This window comes from Lissotriton helveticus, chromosome 6, assembly GCF_964261635.1.
Source record: "Lissotriton helveticus chromosome 6, aLisHel1.1, whole genome shotgun sequence".
Taxonomy (NCBI): domain Eukaryota; kingdom Metazoa; phylum Chordata; class Amphibia; order Caudata; family Salamandridae; genus Lissotriton; species Lissotriton helveticus.
Genome location: NC_136067.1, coordinates 1,949,036,070 through 1,949,058,107, shown reverse-complemented (window position 1 = coordinate 1,949,058,107; position 22,038 = coordinate 1,949,036,070). Strand labels below are relative to the sequence as shown.

The window sequence follows — 22,038 nt, the reverse complement described above, 5'->3', positions numbered from 1 at the left end:
TTAAAGTAGTTTTTTCTGCCCTTTTGTAGCTTTTTCTCCTATTTAGGACTCCCTTAAAAAGACACACGGCAACTTTTAGTGTTAAGCATAAGGTGCCACCAGGGCTACTGGGAGGAGTTGCCCTTTTCTCTGCCAGGCATGAAGCAAATGAAAGAGATATTCATGGTCTTAATCCTTGACACAGTTGCATGGATCCACATAAAAACAGCTTGTATACATTTGCGATGGATACTGCAGTTTTCATTCTCACACCTTCTCTGAGTGGGTGTGTGATGGGGCCATCCTTCAATAACTAGTCAAAATATTATCTCTTTACTTCTTTTGTTGCTGAAGATCTTTAGGAGAACATACCAAGTTGCAGAACTTAATTTGAAACACTACGCAATGCACTCACATACCAGGAGGAAATAACTAGACAAATATATACTTACCCATCTCATCAGACAATTCAGAAGTACAAGGGGTCTTTTGCAGAACTAACTGCTTCATAAATAAAATAAAAAAACAGGCCATTGTACATTTAAATTAAGATGAAAGATATAGGGAAAGCCAAAGCACAAATCCAGCTTCATTTCTATACTAACAACCCAGAAAATAGGCACCACTGGAGAGATATGTGGTCAAGAAGGACACCCAAATGTGAGAAATTGACAGATCCATACGGAAAACCTGAAGGGATGCAAGGCACACAAATCCTTGGAAAGGAAACACATCTACAGAGACGAGGTGTAAAAAAAACACATCTTGTCAACCGATGAAACAGAAACAAACCAAAAGCATGTCTGTGACACCTATATGTCATGTTGTGCCATATCACAACATCAAGAAGGGGGAAAAGGAGGATAAGCTGGGTGACAGTGATGAATATGTCCAGCTTAGAGCCAGTCCAAAATAATCAAACCAATCCGATCAATTGACTTCATTGTCAGAAAGGAGCAAAAACTATATTGTCAACAACCTAAGTTGTGACCAATGAAATGTGCCTCAAAAATAAAAAATTAGAAAATGATCATTAGAAGAATAGCTGGGTTGCAACAGATCCCTGATCTAAGGGGCTGGGACACAAGGCAAACCCTGGTGGTAAGCAGAAGTAAAAAACTAAAAATGACCCCCTCACAATGGGAGATGGCTACAATGATGAGAGGAGCGTTGCTTTTTTTATTTTCAAAAACAAAAACCCACTTTGGAGATTTTTGTTTTTAAAAGAAACGTTTTGAAACTTTACTATTCGATGTCATGTTTGACTGAGCCATTCAACAAAATTCCAATAAATTCACAGGAACCTCCGTCACAGTGGTTATTAGGATACTTCTGGCACAGCCACTAGGAAGCTTGGTTCAGGGTATAGGAAGAGAATTGAATCTGGTTGCCTGGAACTCATTGGCGAACTCCTGTGTTTTGAGAATTTTCAATAAGCTAACTGTGAATAGCGAAGTCCCAAAGGTGTCTAAATTGTGCTGGGAAGAAATTTGTGGTAGCCAAAGAGTGTGGTCAGGCATGAAAGAATTAGGAGACAGGATCTCGAAAAAATGCATTCCCTTTGGGGTACAATTGAAATTTGATCTCCCTTTCCCAGTAAACTGGCTTTGCGAGACTCTGTGAGAAAGACTGACAACTCTCTGGACCTGGCCTATCTGAGACAAAAGCCTTCCATCAGCTTCTCATTAAAAACTGTTGGCCGGGATACTTCTACAGGGCCCAGATCCCTGAACCTATACTACGAAACACATTTTTCTGAAGGTAAGGTTAGGGTGAAATCCATTTTTTTTGTCCTAGAAACAGTGCAGTGTGGTTTGGAATGGTAATGGATTCGATGCATACTAATTGAAAGCAAAATGCTCCTTGTCTTATGTACTTATGGATTGTGTCTTTTATATTTCTGCTTGTATTAAGTTTTTAAGACCCTTATTTTTAAATTACTAAATATTTCAGGTTGGAGGCGATGGAGCTGCTGTCTGAAATGCACTATTCTGATGTGGCAGTAGGAATTGCACGTTTTATTCTCACTGTCAACCAGAATTGTGAGGATGTATTTGAATAAGGTGTGCAGTTTTTGGGGGTTGTGGGTTTTAGTTGATATTACAATGTACAGATATTTTATTCTTTTCGAATATTTATTGACAATTGTCCTAATAATCTTTATTTTACTATTAATACTACTTGACAGTGGTTCCTGTGAATGTTAGAAATGTCCATCAGGCTGCCAGACATTTCTAACTTTGGCAAACGTTTACTCCTTCAGGGTGGTGGAGAGATTTACACTGTCGCTCTGGCAGAGTACTATCTGTTCATGAAAATATAAATCAGCCCCTCTGTGCTGATTTTACTTTATACATCACATAAGACTGTATTCTGTTGAACAGCGGTAAATTGATTCAGTGAAATAACATGATAGTCGAAAAAATAAAAATGCATTCTCACAAACAATCTGCCAACGATGAGCTTAATTTGAGCAATTTGATGACCACAAAATAGTGTCACTTTTGCTAATTCCATAGACTAAGTAGTGTTATGATGTTACAAATGATAGATTAACTGGAAAATGGGCATAACTCTTCAAAAACAAGAAAGTATTAACACAATAATGTAATAAATAGCAAAGTAACTACATTTTGGTACAAAAATAAAACCGGATGGAATACTTACAAAGAAAAAAACAAGTAGGTATATCCATAACTTAGAGAAAACATAAATGTTAAAATGCATCTAATGAGTATTTTGAGGACATACCGCTGCTCTAATAATAATTATTATTTATCTTTAACTGTAAAGGTCGTTTGGAATGAAAGTTCCAAAATCGGTTGCGCAAGTCAGCAGTGTTCTGGTTTTGTTCTGGGTGTCTGCCATTACGCCCCTGCGTAAGTATTTTTTTTATCTAAATTGATTTATATTTTATAATATTGCCATTTGATAAGTGTAATAAAGGCAGCTGAACATGATATTGAATGTTATTATTTATAAGGATCATCTGAATAACCTGTTTTATTAACCTGAAAGCTAGGGCTGAATCTTTTTTTGTTTATTTTGTTTTGCTGATGCATCATTTTATATTTACAAAAATATATGGATTCCACACACATAAGTTATATGTCCATTCAAAATCTCTGCCTTTGCCTCAGCCCTCTGTTTGTTTTTCTTCACATGTTATTTTACATTTGTATTATACTGTGCCACAAATGTGCCACATCCATGTTGATGTATATAACTATCTACACTACACTTATATATATTTTTTTAAAGTACTTTGATAGTACTTAACATGGATTCCTGCAGTTTTTAATTTGAATTGTTTTTATTGATATACATGCATTTGTGTCCGAAGATGTCAAGAAATAAAAGGACATCATGCATCACAAACTGTATTATAAGAAAAACAAATAGTTTAAACATGTTATGATACTCTTTATAGAGTTCAATGCATTACCTACAGGAAATAAATAACAACCCAATCAAGTTCCCTAATAGTGAGTCCATGGGTAGCTATTGTTTAATTACATTTAAATAAATAAGGATTAATGATTTGAAAAACGATCATATCAAGTATAAAATATATTATATTACATTGAGCTTTTCAAACATACAGTGAATTTTTCAGCATCAGTCATCAAAACCATCACATAGGTTGTTCTGGTTACTAGATATAATTAAACACTTAAAGATTGGTTCACAAACAGATGTTCCCACCTGTATGAAAACTTGAGCATGTCACCAATATATCAAATGTGTTATGTTGCATTACATTAGTGTCATGTTCTGTACATCAATCTGACCACTACATCCCAAGGTTTTTCTAGTTATGTCGATGTGAAGCTACTACCCTACTATAAAGTACTTGGATAGTACTGATCTTGATGTACTGAGATACAACTAAAACTTGCTGTGAAAATGCATCTTTTTGTGAGGGTAAAACCTGAATCAAGTATTCAGCCATGGTCGAGTTTTGAATGTGTAAATATCGCTTTCTCGCAAGGAAATTATGTGGAGGACTTTTCACATGAGCAAACTAGCTCACAGAGACCTGTGTGAAGTTGATTAATGGTAGGTCCACCTAGAAAAGCTGGTGAAGAATTTGTAAATATTCATAAGTATTTTGCAGATAATTCTCATTTTCAGGTTGAGCCTTGAGCCATCGCGCAAGCACTACTCTGGGGTTGATCTGTGGTAGTTGACTACGTGAGGGAAGCCCTGCCCACTCCGCCCACTTTTTCATTGGCTTGTGTCTTTGTCCTTCCTAAATGCTGCCTTATGATTGGTTTATAGGCTGCTAGTCCCTCCTTATGACTGCCATGTCGTCATTTGTATCCTTCCATGGCTACTGGCCCCTTTACTTTGTGTTTCATGAGCACTATTTTCTTCCCGGACCCCCCTCCCACTGTCCTTGCCTTCTCTCCTGCCCCCCCACTCCCGTTGTTCATGCCTTCTTGCTCCCCACCCACTCCCGTTTGCAATGCAATAGGTCTCACGTAAATGCGTGTCCTATTGCATTGCAAATGCTTGTTTATTTTATTGTTGCTTGCCGCCAGTCATAACTTGTTTTGATTGCTTCTCCCTTCCGCTTCATGTTATAAGGCCTCCCCCCACCCTCCTAACGCAAGTGTTATTTTTCATCAAACCCCGATACTTGAAGATTGAGACTCTGTGTGAAATGATACCGTAAATGCTGCTGATAAATAAGGACTTAGGATTATGTGAGTCACCTAAAAGATACAAACAGAAAAAATTTCAAATGTAGAAGTTGTAAAGTCAAAGAAGGAAGAGATACAAACAGAAAAAAATTACAAATATAGAAGTTGTAGAGTCACACAAGGAAGAGATACAAACAGAATTTTTTATGCAAATGTACAAGTTGTAAAGTCACTCAAGGAAAAGATACAAATGGATAAACTCTAAGAGTCACATAGGGATGGTAGAGAGTACAAAGGTCTACTACATATACTAGTGGTTAGAGGTATCTCTATATACATATATATACAAATAGTAGATTTTCTCAGGTCAAGACCCAAAAAACCAAGAGAGCAAAGTTCCATTAAGTGGGGTCGGAGGGGGGACGCAGTCACAGCACCAAGGGAGGGCAGTAGTATGGCTGCTGTTTCGCAAGATGGTGGACCAAGGACAAGAGCGACAACAGGAGATGGTCCCAAAATGGCGGGGCGCACACGTGTTTCCAGTCCAAATGTTACGAGTGCCAAGTCCAAAGAAAACCATGGAGCCAAACCAACGGAGGAAGAACAAGAAGGGGAAAGGAGCCAGAGAGACAAAAGAGGGGGGTAGGCGGTCTCCGAAGCACAGCCGTGCCATCCATGTGCACAGGTCCCGGGCAGCAGTGGCAACAGTGCCCAATCCATTCTCACAGGTTGGAGGGAGATCGACACAGGCTCCAGGGCAGCCGTCTAGAGAACGGGACGCTGCAGAGTCCGAGCCAGAGCGGGCGCCTCACTGGCAGGGATGGAAACAGACAGGCTCAGAAAATCCCGGAGAGCAACGCCACAGTTCCCATCCCCGCCAAAGCCTCCAACGAGGCAGACGGGGCGGCAGCGAAAACCAGCGGCCGCAGAATCAGGAGGGTCAGGAGGAGAGAGCTCCAGCCCGGCTCATCCGCGGCCATCGAGAGAAAGCACAGAGGCATTGGCAATGTCGCGACTGGACCTGTCCCCATTGCCTGGCTGGGTAGGTGTCGGCCGCAATGATACACCAGAGGTCAGACTCCCCCACAGCTTACCAGGCGGCTCCACCGGGCAACGGCCATGCCTGCTCGAACTCCACAGTAGGCTTCACAGGAAGTTCTGGAAAGAAACTCTTAGACCATGGAGCATTATTTTCCCACAGCTGCAAATCATGTGCGTGCCACTGCCAGTGCCCCCGCTCACCGTCATGTCTCGCGGTGTGTGACAGCAGACAGTGGAGGGAGACCCCATGCATCCAGCGCAACGCTCACCCCTCAAGAAGCACATCACCAGCCGCCAACTCTGCTCCGATCTCCCGCACAGCGAGTGGCTAGGTGAGGCTTGCTGAAGTGCTGGGGGACCGCGCTCACCGTGTGTAGTGTGGGGAGGTGCTGGCAGCTGCGGGCAGTGGATCAGCCTCGGCAGCAGTGATAGCGGGTGGCGTAGTTCCGCCAATGCCATTTATTTATTTATTTAATGCGATTTTTATATAGCGCGAACAGTACCTGAAGGTGTCAGAGCGCTTTACAAAAGAGCCAGTTGTGATACATAAGGACTTAGGATTACATGAGTTACATAAAAGATACAAACAGAAAAAATTGCAAATGTACAAGTTGTAAAGTCACTCAAGGAAGAGATACAATGGATAAACTCTAAGAATCACATAGGAATGGTAGTGAGTACAAGGGTCTACTACATATACTAGTGGTTAGAGTTATCGCTATATACATATATCTATAAATAGTAGATTTGCTCAGGATTACATTTTACTAGCGATTAGGCTGAAGAAGAATATATCACATATTTACAGAGTTAACCGGGAAATAAAAAAAAATCAAAAGGGGTAGAGAGCGGTAGGTGGGGGAGAAGAGTCGGAGGCTGAGATTGGTGAGAGGAGAGAGGGGGACCTGAGGGGGAGTAAGAGATAAAGCAGTCCAGCAAAAGAGAAATTACTGACAGTCGGCAAGATGGAATCCAATGAACCAAAGGATAGGACACAAATCCACAAAATGGCGGACCCGGGTCGTGGGCATCGATGGAAACCATCTCAAAATGGCAAGATGCACCCAGGTCAGGACCCAAAAACCATGAGAGCAGAGTTCCATTAAGTGGGGTGGAAGGGGTGATGCCGTCAGAGCACCGAGGAGCACTCCGCCATCTTGTGCTCAGCAAGTGTGCGTCTGACCCAGAGGGGACACGTCATCAGAGCCCTGCACCTTCAATACCAGAACATCTGGTGGAACACAATGGTGATTAGAAGTGCCCCCACTCACCGTCTACCATCCCATGGTGCGTGACAGCAGACAGTGGAGATCCCATGCATCCAGCGCTGCGATCACCCCTGCAGAAGCAGATCGCCAGCCGCCAACTCCACTCTGATCTCCCGCACCGCGAGTGGCTATGCGAGGCTCGTTGAAGTCCTGGTGGTCTCCGAGAGCGCCCGCGCTCACCGTGTGTAGTGTGGGGAGGTGCCGGCAGCCGCGGGCAGTGGATCAGCCTCCGCAGCAGTGATGGTGGTTGGCATAGCTCCGCCAATGCCATCTGTGGTTCCTCTTCATTACCGACGGGGACGGCAGCAAGGAATCCCAGTGCTGCAGCCACCCATGCCCTTCTGTCCACCTGCAGCTACAGTGTGTACCTTGGGCAAAGAGGAGCCCCAAGATGAGAAAACACCTTAAGACGGCCATTAAAGCAACCCACTTGTCAACTTTGATTCATAAACAACCACATTACTGGGCAGCAGAGGCTGTTTTGTGGTACTAGTCTTTAAAGGGGAAGTTCCACCCAACATGCTTTCTAGGCCTCGCTTGACTGGTGTGGCTGTTGCTTTACTTGATTTAATCAACAGAAAGAGAACTTCACAACATACTGCACAGAGGGCCATTGCCTCTGCCCACATATTAATCTTCCTTCTTACTGTATTTGTTTGAGCAGGATTTGTGTGCTTCCCGCTGAAAGAGTACTTGTCAGTCACAGGAGGCATGGGGCGGTTATGGTGACAAGCCAATTAATTAAGAATGTAAAACTGATTGATTCATTGGGAGTTATGCCAGATCCAATAGCTCTGATCTGCTATGACAAAGGCATTAGGCCTGAATTATTTTGTGGTTCTGAAAATTCTGGACTTGAGAATAAAACTTCGTCGTAACATGATGAATTTAGTATCAAAAGACCGAAAATGACGAGTACACTATGTACAAGCATTTTCGTCATATTCCAGTGACGATTTCACCTCGAAATCGTCATTCTCGTTCTGAACCCTTGGCTTCCATTTTGTATACGGCAGCCATTTTGTGAGTTGCCCTTTACATAGGCTTATGATACAGCTAAATTCGATTCCAAAGGACACATACACCTTAATTGACTTTCCTGTGACCTGGGCAAATTGGAACCATTGCCCCAGGCCGAACCTGTTTGGTCAGTTCCTCTCCCAGTGGCCAAATGAGATAGCATCAAGGCACAACAGGCCATAAACCCATTTCATCACTCACACCCTGCCGAATATTGCTCACACCTGTCCATGCTCTTTTCTCTCTCACTTGCTTTATGATGGGGAGGTGCCCATTTTTATTGGGGGTCCACCGATATCTGATGAAATGTTGGGCCTTGCCAGGTGATTTGTTGTGGGCTGGACGAACTGAAATGTGGGCTGTCATCATGACTCTGCTTTTCCTTTGTAGCGAAAATATTTGAATGGTATACTAAAATTCGAGGAATGTTTGCCTAAAGCACAATATTTTGTATAAAAAGAGAAGCCTGACTTTGTAAGTTTGAGCAGTCTCCTGAGAATATACATCCCGTGCTGTTGTATTTCTAGGACGCTTGTTTCTTGGTTGCAGCCAATAAAATCGATCCTTGACTTCACCTAGAAGACTCTGAGTTTCTGTGGTCTGAATCAGGAAAGTACCCGAGGTCTTTGGGTGTACCCTGGCACCGCTGGGCTACCGGTTCGGTACCGGTTCTGAAAAACCCAGTACCTCAGTTGGCGCCCAACGTGGGGCGATACCAGCGGTTCCGGTCCAGCCAGAGGTTCGTGAGGAGCTTTGTGTGAAAATTCTGGAGGAATGACCCCTGCATGTCGACGTGGTCCGAAAGTCTTTGCTGCGAGGTTCCCCGCTTCCCGACGGCTACAAAGGACTGCTGCCCTGGCTATCGCCCTGATTTGGACCCTTGAAGTTTGGTAGAGCGAAACGATAAGACGAGTCTTCTGGTGACGTCATCGATATCTCAGTTAAGTATAAGTGGAGCGTCTCTAAGTCCTTAGTTGGTCTTAGTTTGGGTATTCCCTTTGGGATCATTTTTGGAACTTGCAAGTGCCAAAGCCGAAGGACTCGTGTATTCACGAGCAATATCGTAATCGATAATCCTTTGAAGTTTGAAACTAGACTAGTGAGCGAAGATGCCTGGTCTTAGCAGACTTGGAAATGTGTTTTGTCTTGGTTGTAATAATAGGGACCCCCGATTGTAGGACTCGTGTCCGGTTCCTCCGATTGGAACTCCAACTTACGAATTATATGTAAAACATGGCGTGGGTCCCATCACATATAATGAAGTGTGGATCAAATACACCAGAAAAGATGGTGTTTTAAAATGGCCCCAATATGGTAGCTTTGATACAGAAATCTTAGATAACCTCGAAGTTAAACTTTTTAAAAAGAAAGCCCGGCCGGCGATGTTTGACTCTTTCCGCCTATGGCGTAAGGAAGACAAACAGAAGGAAATTAAATTAGCGAAGAAAAATAAGAGAGAAAGGGGTATTTCGATAATGCAAGCTGCTATGCAGTTTAAAGACAATGAAGAAGAACAGATGAGTGAGCAGTTGCACAGGCAACGTAAAATGGTGATAGATAAATGCTATCCAGTTTTGCCGCCTCTTCAGCAAGATGCAGCCGAAGGGCTTGAAAAAGATCCGTTAATGTCGCATTTATTAAGTTCGCCACCCCCCTATGCGCAAAATGACACGGCACCTCCGCAACCTTTAGTTGCGCAACCTGTGATTGCATTGCCTCCTGCTCCTCCACCGCACCCACCAGCTGTTCTTCAGCTGGCTCCTGCTCCTTCGGTGCAGCCTCCTCAAGGCCCACCGATCACATCTGCTTCACCTGTGCTTTCTACGACTTTGCCTAGTGCACCTTCTATTTCTCCTAATGATCCCTCTGCTATTGCCTCTGCTCCTGCCTTATCTCACCCTGTTTTTCCGCCCGTTCTTCCGTCAGTTTCTCCTTCTGTTCGACAAAGAATGGCCAACACTGTTACTAATCTTTTCTCACCTTTTTTCGGGTCGCCTAATATGACCCCTAACATGGAACGAAGACAGTTGCGAAGTCAACTGCCTGACTATCGAGAGAGAGATTTACTGAATCGTTTAGCGCATAAATGGGTTATCGACGCTGTAAGGTATGATGTAGAGTCTGTCATGGAAGTCTTCCGTCAATGGGAAGCACCGAAGCAGAGATATGTTTTTGAACAAATGTGTGTTTTTCTCTGTGAGGATTTGGAAGACAATGATCTGGAATACAACCCGCCCAAGTTGTGTCTTGTGCGGTTCGAGTTCGCAGAGGGCAGGATCGTAGGTCCCGATGTCGAGAGAGCGGTTGAGACATTGTTGTCGTATCGGAGTAAGGGGGGCACTTCTCAATCACTATTTGAGCATGACGCATCCGGTAGCGAAAAGGCGCGACAGTACCCCATGAGGGAAGTCCCTCCAGTATGGAAGGAAGAAGTAGCAGCTGGTCCTGGTAATGTTCCACCACTTGTGCCAGCACATTTTCAGCGTGTGTGGGTACATGTTCCTTGGAAGCAAGCTGACGTTTTGGCCCTTAAACAGACATTGCCTGATCCCCGTAAAAATCCCGCAGGGTATTACAAAGAGTTGTCACAAACTGCTGGATCATGTATCATGAATTTAGCAGACATAGACATGTTGTTTGGGAACGTTGTTCCACAGCCTTTGTGGGGAAAGATTCGTCATACAGATCATGATCAGGAGTTAGGTGACTCATGGGCTAATATTACTGCTGCAGATGGCCGACAGGTTGGTGGTGCTAAACCCGAGTCTTTAGTAGCAGACCTCCCTGGTAGGATTATTAATTACATGAAGACTTTAATGCCTGCCATGCGAGTAAATTGGGATAATTTGTCTGCATGTAAGCAGAAGTAAGATGAAACGGTCTCAGATTTCTTCACCAGGTTTGAAGAGACTTTTGTCGACCACAGTGGTCAAGATATGAGCACAGAAGGTGGTTAGCGTTTGTTCGTCGATAAATTCGTGCACAATCTGCTTCCGGAGTTGTGTAAGAAGTTAAAAGATTCAGAGAGTTCATGGGCAGTTTCCTCTTCAGCACAGATATTGGCTACTGCACAGTATTACGAAAATCGAGACAAAGACGAGAAAGATAGAGCAGAAAAGAAAACGAAGGAGCTGAAAACGAAGGTTTTGTTACAGCAAGCATATCCGCCACGTGGTGGTGGTGGCCAGAATAATGGTGGTCAAAATAATGGTGGTCAGAGTAACTATCAGAATAATTATCAGCAGCCTCAACAGTATCAGAGGAACTCGCAAAGAATCGAGTATACTCAACCACGTGTCACTGTAGGCCCCAATCAGTGTTCATATTGTAAGGAAGAGGGTCATTTCAAGTATAGTTGTCCCATTTTATTACAGCGTGCAAATGGTGCTTCTGGTGTAAGAGGTTGAGGTGTGCAACAAGCGTCTAGAGGTAGAGGACGTGGAAATTTCCCCCAGAACACACAGTCTCTTCCACCTCAAAATTCTATGAATAGGTTCGATCAGCAGAATAACGCATCTGGTAGGACAGCTCAGTACTATACTGATGATTATTATACAGAAGATGAGCATTGGGAAGGTAATGATTGCTAGGACAGCCAGAGACAAAGAGAGGGAGTTGTTTCAGTTCCAGTAGATCAGAGTGGACCTTACGTTGAGGTGATTACATCAGGTGTGTCAGAGCCTTTTCTGTTGGATACTGGTGCTACCAAGAGTTCTATTATGCACTCCAAACTCCCTGGCGCACCCTTGTCTGGCAAAATGAATGTATCAGTAGGTTTTTCTGGCGCCCCAGTTAGAAATCCGATTTCTGACCCTTTGTCCCTTTCTGTTGGACCTTGTGAATTCGAAGCACCCCTTATTCTGACAACAGGTTGTGGTGAAAACTTGTTGGGATTAGATTTGCTGAAAAGATTGTATGCGACTTTGTACTGTTCTCCTTCTGGAGTACAACTTACACTGGGTAAGAAAGTGGTTTCTCCAATGTATTTGTCGAGGGATAAACTTCCAACAGAATTGTCATCTCTCCCTAATATTCTTTGGGCTACTGGTCCTAATGATGTGGATCTTTTGGAAATACCACCATATGTTGTAACATTGAAAGCCAATGTTAAAATACCACGAATTCCTCAATATAGAATTTCTAGTTAAGGTGAAAAAGCTTTGCTAGCGATCGTTTACGATCTAATTGAAAAAGATGTCATTGAAGAGACAAGAGGCAACGTTTGCAATAGCCCTGTTCTGCCTGTTTTAAAACGAACTGATCCTTCCCAGCCACCTGTTTACAGATTTGTGATTGATCTTAGAGAGGTCAATAAAATAGTTGTGCCACAATTTCCAGTTGTTCCTGACATTACTGCCCTATTGACTATGATTCCAGCCTCTGCAACATGGTTTTCGGTGATTGACTTGAAGAATGCTTTCTTCAGCATCCCGATTGCTGAGGAGAGTAGGGATATTTTTGGCTTCAGTTTAGTAGGTCGCAGCTTCCGCTTTAAACGAGCTCCACAGGGCTACTGTGAAAGTCCATCAATATATAGTCAAGCTTTAAAACACAGCTTGATACAATTGTTTTACCTGAAGGTGCTACCCTTATTCAGTATGTGGATGATTTGCTTGTTGCTGCAGATACTGAGGAAATCTGTAAAGAAGCCACATTGTCATTGTTGCATCATTTGTGTGATTTGCACCACAAAGTGTCTCTCTCAAAATTGCAATATTGTCGACAAGAAGTGACCTACTTAGGTCATCTCTTATCGAAGGAGGGAAGGAAACTGACCCCAGAAAGAATTCAGGCAATAGCGAAATTGAGTGTGCCAAGAACACAGAGAGAAGTGCGTGCTTTCTTGGGTATTACATCATATTGCAGACAGTGGATACCAAATTTTTCGTTATTAGCCAAACCTTTGGTGGCATTAACGTGAAAAGATACACCCAATCCCATTCCTTGGTCTGAAGAGTGTCAGAAAAGTTTTTCTGAATTGCGCACAGCATTATGTTTGGCTCCTGTGTTGGGTACCCCCAACTACAGTAAGCCCTTTACATCGTATGTCCATGAGAAACAAGGTTGTGCATTGTCAGTTTTGACTCAGTTGTTTGGAGACAAGCAGCGTCCATGTGCATATTTTTCGTCGACTTTGGATCCGGTGGCTAAAGCATTGCCGAGTTGTTTAAGAGCAACAGCAGCAGCAGCTGTTTCTATTCGACAGTCTGCTGGTCTAGTGATGAATAATATGTTAGTCGTGATGGTTCCACATGCAGTGGACACGTTGTTGAACAGAACCAAGACACAGCACTTAACTAGTGCTCGATTGTCAGGTTACGAATTGACATTGTTAGCGAGTCATGTGCATATAAAAAGATGCAACACTCTAAACCCAGCTACGTTGTTGCCAATTGTAGAGGAACTAGATGCTTCTGAACAGCATGATTGTTTTCTTAGAACAGAAGAAGAAACGAAAGGGAAAATAGATCTCCTAGACACTCCTCTTGCTGAATGTGATGGTATATTGTGGGTGGATGGTTCATGCTTCAAGCTTCCGAATGGTGACACGACTGCAGCATATGCTGTCACGACTTTGCATACAATTGTTGAAGCTGCACGTATTCCACATAATTCAGCTCAAGCAGCAGAATTGATTGCACTTACAAGAGCATGTGTGTTGTCTAAAGGAATGAAAGTGACTATCTATACCGATAGCCAGTATGCATTTGGTGTGGCTCACAGTTTTGGACGATGGTGGAAAGAACGTGGGTTCCTGACTTCGCGCATGGAGCTAAGATTCAGCATGGTCAGTTGGTGAATGAGCTTCTTGAATCACTGACCATGCCTCTGCAAGTGGCGATTGTGAAATGTAGTGCCCACAAGAAGGTGACTGATGATGTTGGTCGTGGAAATGCATTTGCTGACGAAATCGCGAAAGAAACTGCAAGGAATGTGATGAGCCGAATGTATGTTGCAGGCCCTGCAAGATGGGTTGGTGATGTTGGAATGTGTGAGGACACGATAGAGAGTGTGAAGTCTATTCAAGCTGAGGCTACAGAGAAAGAGTTGAACATGTGGAGAGAAAGTACGGGTAGAATGGATGCAAATGGTTGTTGGATTGAATTGTCAGAGCATCAGAGATGGTTGTTACCCGATGCATATGTGCTTGCAGTGGTTACAATGGCTCATGGAATGGCTCACATCAGTGTGAAAGGGATTTGTAAGTTGTTGGCTCCAGTATGGCAAAATTCAGGAATTCCCAAGTGTGCAGAGAACGTCGTCAAGAATTGCATGGTGTGTCTGAAACACAATCCTGGTAGGGAACCCCAACTCCAGCTGGTCATTTTGCACCTCCTACGTATCCGTTCGAGGTTTTTCAGCTAGATTTCATCCACATGGAGAGGTGCAACAATTCAAAATACGTACTCGTTGTTGTTTGTGCCTTTTCAAGATGGGTGGAAGCCTATCCCCTAAAAGACAACATTGCCTTATCCACAGCTAAAGCCCTTGTGAAAGAGTACTTCCCCAGATTCGGAATGCCTAGATTGGTCTGGAGTGACAATGGGAGTGAATTTGTGGGTCGTGTGATGAAGAGAGTATGTGAAGGGCTAGGCATTCAGCAAAAGTTCCATGCTGCAAATCACCCCCAATCAGCTGGATTAGTAGAATGTTACAATGGCACGCTTAAGTTAAAACTGCCAAAATTCAAGCGAGCACAGGTCTTAAATGGCCTGATGCTCTACCCTTAGCACTCCTATCCAACAGAATGACTGTGCATTCGCGAGTGAAACTTAGTCCCTATGAAATAGTCTTTGGCCGCCCGGCCAACATATGGGGAGTGCCAAGGCCCACCAAGTTCAGTGAAATTGAACACCCTGTTTTACTTGATTATCTGTACGAATTGACGGCTAAATTGCGTGTTTTTCACCAACAGGTGCATGATTCACTGCCTCAAGTCTCTGAAGCTCCAGGACACCAGATTGACCCTGGATCCTGGGTGCTGGTCAAGAACTTCCAGCGAACCAAGAACGACCAGCCCAGGTGGACCGGACCGCACCTCGTTCTCCTTTCCACAAGATCAGCTGTTCGAGTGAAGGGGAAGAAATCCTGGATCCACGGGATCCACTGCAAGCGGATCCCTCTGCCTCTGCCATATGACCGGTGGGTCCAGGAGGGTGTCGCCGACTCAGAGACTGAAACCGTGCCACGTTTTCTGCCTTTCAGTGATGCACGTGTAAAAGGAACAGTTACCGAACAAGAGAGTGATACAATTTTGCAACCATCAGTTCGATTGGACACTTCAGAACCTGAACTCCTTTTCCAAGATAATACAATACCAGGAAAACAACGGTATAATTTGAGGCCAAGAAATACGAACTAATAAAAGTGTTTTTTTTCCCTCCAAGTACTATTTTTGAAAGTGCAGCTCTCCCATCTGAGAAACTTGCTCATTTTTGTTTTTCGAACCGCCATCCGGGTTCCGCTGCTAGGGCCGCGATTGCCCAAAGTCTTTGGGGTGCAGCTGACGACGTTAGGTCGGCAGTTCTGGTTGGTCCAAGGGAGTTGCCCTAGACTGACAGAAGCATTCCTTAGCAGAAACAACCTCCCATCGCGGGCGGCACTTTAGAGAGGATGGAGTTTCTCGAGATGGAGAGACCTGCCAAGGAAATGAACTTTAGACACAAGATTTGTAAAATAATGACAACTAAAAGCTTTTTGATATTGTGCATTTTCATGTTATTCAGTGTGATGATATTTTTAATAAGTTATGTGTTATTCTCTTTTCGAGTAACATTTGCACCCACTACATCGCCTATACCTCCTCCTTCTACTGTTTCCCCACACTCTTTTCAACCCCTTCCTGAACATGAATCAGCTAGGAGACTAGAGTTTATTAATAACTCCTTTGTTCAGCTCTTGCACCAACACCAACTTGTAATGAACACAACTAACTGTTGGGTGTGTGGTCTTATGCCTCACACAACGGATAAAGGTATCCCTTATCTAGTCCTGCCTTTCAGCCACAATGGTTCTGTGTGGGCATACAGAACAATGTTCATATACGCACATGAAGTCTACCCCCTACGTTCTGTAACAGACCATCCTAAGAATAGTGCTCTAGTTAAGGGTATAGTAGACATGATTAGGGAAGGTATTTCTTATGAGACTATCCCGAGAGATGAGACACTAGTATACATAGGATGGAACGTAACCGGATATGGAGCTACTCTGAGTGAGAAACAGCAAGCTAAGAGATCTTCCCCGATTTGGATTGTACCCCATCAGGGTCATCTGTGTCTGCAAGGTAATGGCACGAATCCCAGAGCTCAGTTAGGGAAGAGTATCTGCACTAAAACGTATGTTTTTTCAGCCCAGACTTCCCTTTCGTTTTTAGCAGCTAAGGGTACCTATTTCATCTGCCATGATAGAGCCTATACATGGTTGCCCCCTGACTTTTCGGGCTCATGTTTTGTTTCGTTCCTGTTGCCTCCCACCTACCCAGCAGTGGCAGATTACCACAAGACAAGGATAGTTAGAGGTGCCTTGAGTCAAGAAGATACTGCAGGACAAGAATTTGGGGACTTCGTAAAGGGTTTTCTGCCGTTCTGGGGACCGATGACTAACAGCAGGAACATAAGGCAATTGACAAGGGTGGTTGAATCCACCGTGATTGAAACTGCTGGTGCCCTTAGTAAGTTGACTGCTGAGCTCCAGTCGGATCGACTTATGACCCTTCAGAACAGGGTCGCATTAGATGTCATACTTGCAGACCGAGGTGGGGTATGTAGATTGATCCAATCGAGTTGCTGTGTTTTCATTCCAGATAACGCTCCAACAGTGTACCAGGCCATCTCTAAACTGCATAAGATTTCCGAATCTATTCATGTGGATAAAGGAGATTGGTCTTTAATGGGATGGTTCTGGGAACTGATATCCGCCTGGGGATGGAAAATTCTGATTGTCATTGGGATGGTCCTAGCCATTCTTTTCCTGTTCTGTCTGTGCGTGCAGTGTGTTCCTGCAATATGTGGCCTCTGTGCTGCATCATGTGTAAGGAAACCTGTATCAAGAGACGAGCTAAGTACTAGAATGATGTTACAGCAACATCTCAATGACTTTAGGAATATAGACCTGGACTCAGATTAGCATGAGATTAGGTTAAATTGCCTATGTAAGGGCAAAAGGAGGGTTTGTGGTTCTGAAAATTCTGGACTTGAGAATAAAACTTCGTCGTAACATGACGAATTTAGTATCAAAAGACCGAAAATGACGAGTACACTATGTACAAGCATTTTCGTCATATTCCAGTGACGATTTCACCTCGAAATCGTCATTCTCGTTCGGAACCCTTGGCTTCCATTTTGTATACGGCAGCCATTTTGTGAGTTGCCCTTTACATAGGCTTATGATACAGCTAAATTCGATTCCAAAGGACACATACACCTTAATTGACTTTCCTGTGACCTGGGCAAGTTGGAACCATTGCCCCAGGCCGAACCTGTTTGGTCAGTTCCTCTCCCAGTGGCCAAATGAGATAGCATCAAGGCACAACAGGCCATAAACCCATTTCATCACTCACACCCTGCCGAATCTTGCTCACACCTGTCCCTGCTCTTTTCTCTCTCACTAGCTTTATTATGGGGAGGTGCCCATTTTTATTGGGGGTCCACCGATATCTGATGAAATGTTGGGCCTTGCCGGGTGATTTGTTGTGGGCTGGACGAACTGAAATGTGGGCTGTCATCATGACTCTGCTTTTCCTTTGTAGCGAAAATATTTGAATGGTATACTAAAATTCGAGGAATGTTTGCCTAAAGCACAATATTTTGTATAAAAAGAGAAGCCTGACTTTGTAAGTTTGAGCAGTCTCCTGAGAATATACATCCTGTGCTGTTGTACTTCTAGGACGCTTGTTTCTTGGTTGCAGCCAATAAAATCGATCCTTGACTTCACCTAGAAGACTCTGAGTTTCTGTGGTCTGAATCAGGAAAGTACCCGAGGTCTTTGGGTGTACCCTGGCACCGCTGGGTTACCGGTTCGGTACCGGTTCGGAAAAACCCAGTACCTCAGTTTATTGTGAAAAGCATATGTTAAAGCCAGTGGGCCTTTTGGGATGTATTGTCCTTAGACTGAGTTACAGCCTGTAGTCAGGAACTGTCTAGCTCAGACTTCCCCAGATTATTTTATAGGCAAGGGTCTAAATGACAATGTTTTTTCTAATGTCATTGGTTTTTGGGACCTGGATTGATAGAGCAGCTCTGTGCAAGGGTTTATGTAATCACTAGAAAATGCACTGTAAACAGAGGTAATACGAAAGGGACTGCAGCACTGTAAGGAATCAGGACTCTAAGGCAGTGCTGTAGTAGTTTAAAGGAGTCGGTGCCCACACATCCCTGCTGCTGGATCCCCTGTACAGCATGGAGTGTTGCTGCTTTAAAAATCTGCTCCTATTTGTTATTCATAGCGCTTGCTGCAACAGATCGGTAGCTTCATAAAGGTTGTGGAAACAAATATTTTTTTGTTGTCAAAGCTCCCATGCCGCACTTTCACATGCGTTAAGGCCGCGACACTTTATTAAGAAGATTTGTAAAGCAGATGCTTTTTTTTTTGCAAAAGCCCCCATTCCGCGGTTTCACTTTAATAGCTTCTGCACAACTTTTGTTAGATACTGATTTTTTACAGAAAGGGGCGCAGCCTTCATGCACGTGAAAGTGCGGCATGGGGGCTTTGACAACAAACAAAATATTTGCAATGTAATAGGCCTCTCATTTGCAATGCCAATAGCTCAAACTCTCGTAAATGCTAGACCTACTGCATTGCAATGCTTGTTTAAAAATGGTCATCACTTTAATTCTGATAAGAGAAGGAGTACATATTGCTTTAGAATGGACAAGGAAATGGAGCACCTAGCAACATGTTGGTGATATAAGTGGAGGAATATGGCTTAGGGGAACTAAATCAAAAATCTCCTTGGCTTTGTATTTCTACATGCAGAAATGTAGTGGTGCATATTTCTGTGTCCTCCTGAGAATGTGTCACATTTGTGGATTTCCAAGAAAATTCTTGATAAATTCCCAAGAAGTAAGACATTTGCACAAAGGTAGTCAATAGCCTACATCAGTAAATATCTGACTTTTCCGAAAACAGAGAGGTAATAAGAAATCATTGCTGTGAAAAAAAGACATTGGAAGCTACATTACCAGTTTCTACTTCATTAATAATGAATATATTGAGAAAGGCGCTTTACAATCTCATTATGTTCATTATTACTAAGCAGTACCTATAAAAATATATGATTGCACTGCAAGTAATTTTGAAGTATAACATTACCATTCATCTGAAAACTATTTAAACAAATTTCTCTTTCCGAAATATTTAACTAATGTAATCTAAAAGGATAAACTTTTGCAAGTATTACAGGTGACAATAACTACTGCGTTGATGCATCTTGATGTAAATTGAAATAATACTGCAGTTGCTTTAATACATAAATAATTCAAAATGTCACTTAAAAAACATTACAGAATTTATTGGGCCAACCAAAAAGGGCCACATATAAAAGGTGATAACAGATTGTAGTCACAATATATTTCATTTATTGGTGGGTTATACTCATTTTAGGAAGTCTGGGTGTTGTTAGGTGCTCTCGCCCTGTGAAAAACTGTTTTCTCGCATACTTTTCTTATAGACATTATGTGGCCACGACCTGCACCCAATGCTCCACAAGTGGCCGCCCCTCACTATGCACATCTTTGGATATACGCAGTGTAGGTTGTCAGACCGGACCCTGCACCCAAAAAAGAATGGGGGTTGGGCAGTGGGCTTTCCTTAAGGCCAAACTAATTTCATGTAATTATGGGAAAACAAATAACACAAATTTCTTACACCCCTTAAAAACAAGTGAGCGCTTATAATAGTTTGTCCGCTGGGCTACCAGTGCTCAGCGATGAGCTACACTGGGTGCTTCCCCTTGCTTCCTGTGTCCGTGCCTGGTAGGGCTGGGAGCACAGGGCCATTGCTGCTGCTCTCATGGGAGGGAATGGGAACCAAAAAGCTGGCAGCTTCAAGCTTTACACAGAGAGCTGTGCAGGTCAAGTGGGGAGTGGTGTTCCTGTGTAGCCCCAGTCAGATGCACACCTAGTGCTCCAATAGAGAGACAGGGGCAAGCGTCCTCAACAAAAGATGTGATGCAAGGTTGATTTTCTGAAGGAAATAACATATCATCATTAGTGGCACAAAGCTGCCTATAAAATACGCAAGCTAGATGATAACGGACCGGGAGGTTTGGGCTAAATGGGTCTAGCTGCTGATATTGAAACATGGTAACCCAGATTTGAGTTACAGCTTTGGCTCTTGACTACACATAAGGTAATTCTGGGCAAATCACAGAATTCGACATGCCCAAAAAATGTAATGTAAATGTAAAATTAATTGTATTTGTGTACACCCCATTTAATGTACACAGTCTTGTAGATGGTCTCCCATCCCACCTGAGTAAGGTAGTTTGGTGCTACCTAGCTAGGTTTACACTACATAAATACCAATGCATACAGACATAAAACAACCCCCTAGAATCATCTGAGGTTCTTAAAAACTTCATATTAGTTTTTCGTAGTGCCTCAGATAAGGCAGGAGCACCATCAAGACTCTAAGTCTCCTACAGTGTTACACTGGTGATGCAACAACAGTGTACTACACACAACAGCGCCGTACACTAAATGACACTTTAGTCCACTCTACACTATGCCACTCAACTCAACTACACTATACGACAGTTGAGCCCCCTGTACTCCACTGTATAACACTCTAGTGTATGTTTTTCCACTCTACAACGCTCTGCTGCACTCTATGCCACTGTGCGACACTGAACAACACTGTGCTACACTATATTCCCCTAAACGGCACTCTACAACACTCTACTCTATGCCATTCTATGACACTCTGCTCAAATCTATAATGACACTCCACTCCATGATACTTATCTCCAAAACACTAGAGTCGATGATACTCCACTGTAGGACCCTCTACTGTACTGTACAACATGCCACTACATTGTACAACATGCCACTACGCTCTACAATACTCCACTTGATTATATGACACATCACACCATTCTACTACATAACACTTTACTATATGCAACGCCACTCCACTCCGCTGTCTTCCACTCCATAACACTAGACTCTATGACACTACACTGTATGACACTGTCCACTGTACTATATTCTACAACACTTCACTTAACAACACTCAATCAAATAACACTCAACACTATGATTTAAACCCAGTTTCATAAACATTGAATTTAATAAAAAAAAGGTTGCATCTAAGTTGTGGTGAGGAAAACTTTATGTATTCTTTATATACAAACCCCACTAGCCAGACTACAATACCTATAACTCGCCACTCTACCATGCACTATGTTCTGAGAAATTATGTGATTTTAGATGTCATAAATTTTATTTTGACTGCTATGATTTCAAGTGCTATTGTGCTATAAGTTTATAATATGCAAGGGTATAACCAGTGCATGTAATGTGGAGATTGATGCGACAAAATGTGTTTGGAGGTGCGCGACATATAGTAAACTGAAGGTGAAGCGTGAATTATAAATGTAAGTTATGACATGTGTGCGTAAACTAGAAATTTAAGTTATAACTATGACGTAATAATTTCTCCAGTGTGTATAGTTTTAGTTGGGTTTGTATATAAAAATATATATGAAAATAAGCTTTCCTAACCATAACTTAGACCTCACTGTGTATCTATCTATCTATCTATCTATCTATCTATCTATCTATCTATCTATCTATCTATCTATCTATCTATCTATCTATCTATCTATCTATCTATCTATCTATCTATCTATCTATCTATCTATCTACCTATATAAACCAAAAGTTAGAGGAACTTTATAGTTAGGGCCAGATTTCACTTGTATAAAACCAGTGAAATTCAGCAGTTATAGTTACCTGAGCTAGCCATAACTTACACCCCCGCAATGCACTGTTTATGGCCTCACATATTGCATCACTCGTGACATCACTGAGGGCCAACTAACTCTCCCGTTAACTCCTGTAAGTCCATTAAAATGGGTTTAC

The 22,038-nt window shown here is 42.9% G+C and overlaps 1 protein-coding gene across 1 annotated transcript in view; it reads left to right on the top strand.

Annotated features, from left to right (window-relative positions):
- LOC144761977 (cysteine-rich venom protein-like) overlaps window positions 1-22,038 on the top strand; it is a 128,662-nt gene that overhangs the window by 85,796 nt on the left and 20,828 nt on the right. Inside the window, exon 6 of the mRNA XM_078647146.1 lies at window positions 2,773-2,858. Coding sequence (XP_078503272.1) covers window positions 2,773-2,858 — 86 coding nt within the window. The remainder of the gene's footprint in view (window positions 1-2,772; window positions 2,859-22,038) is intronic.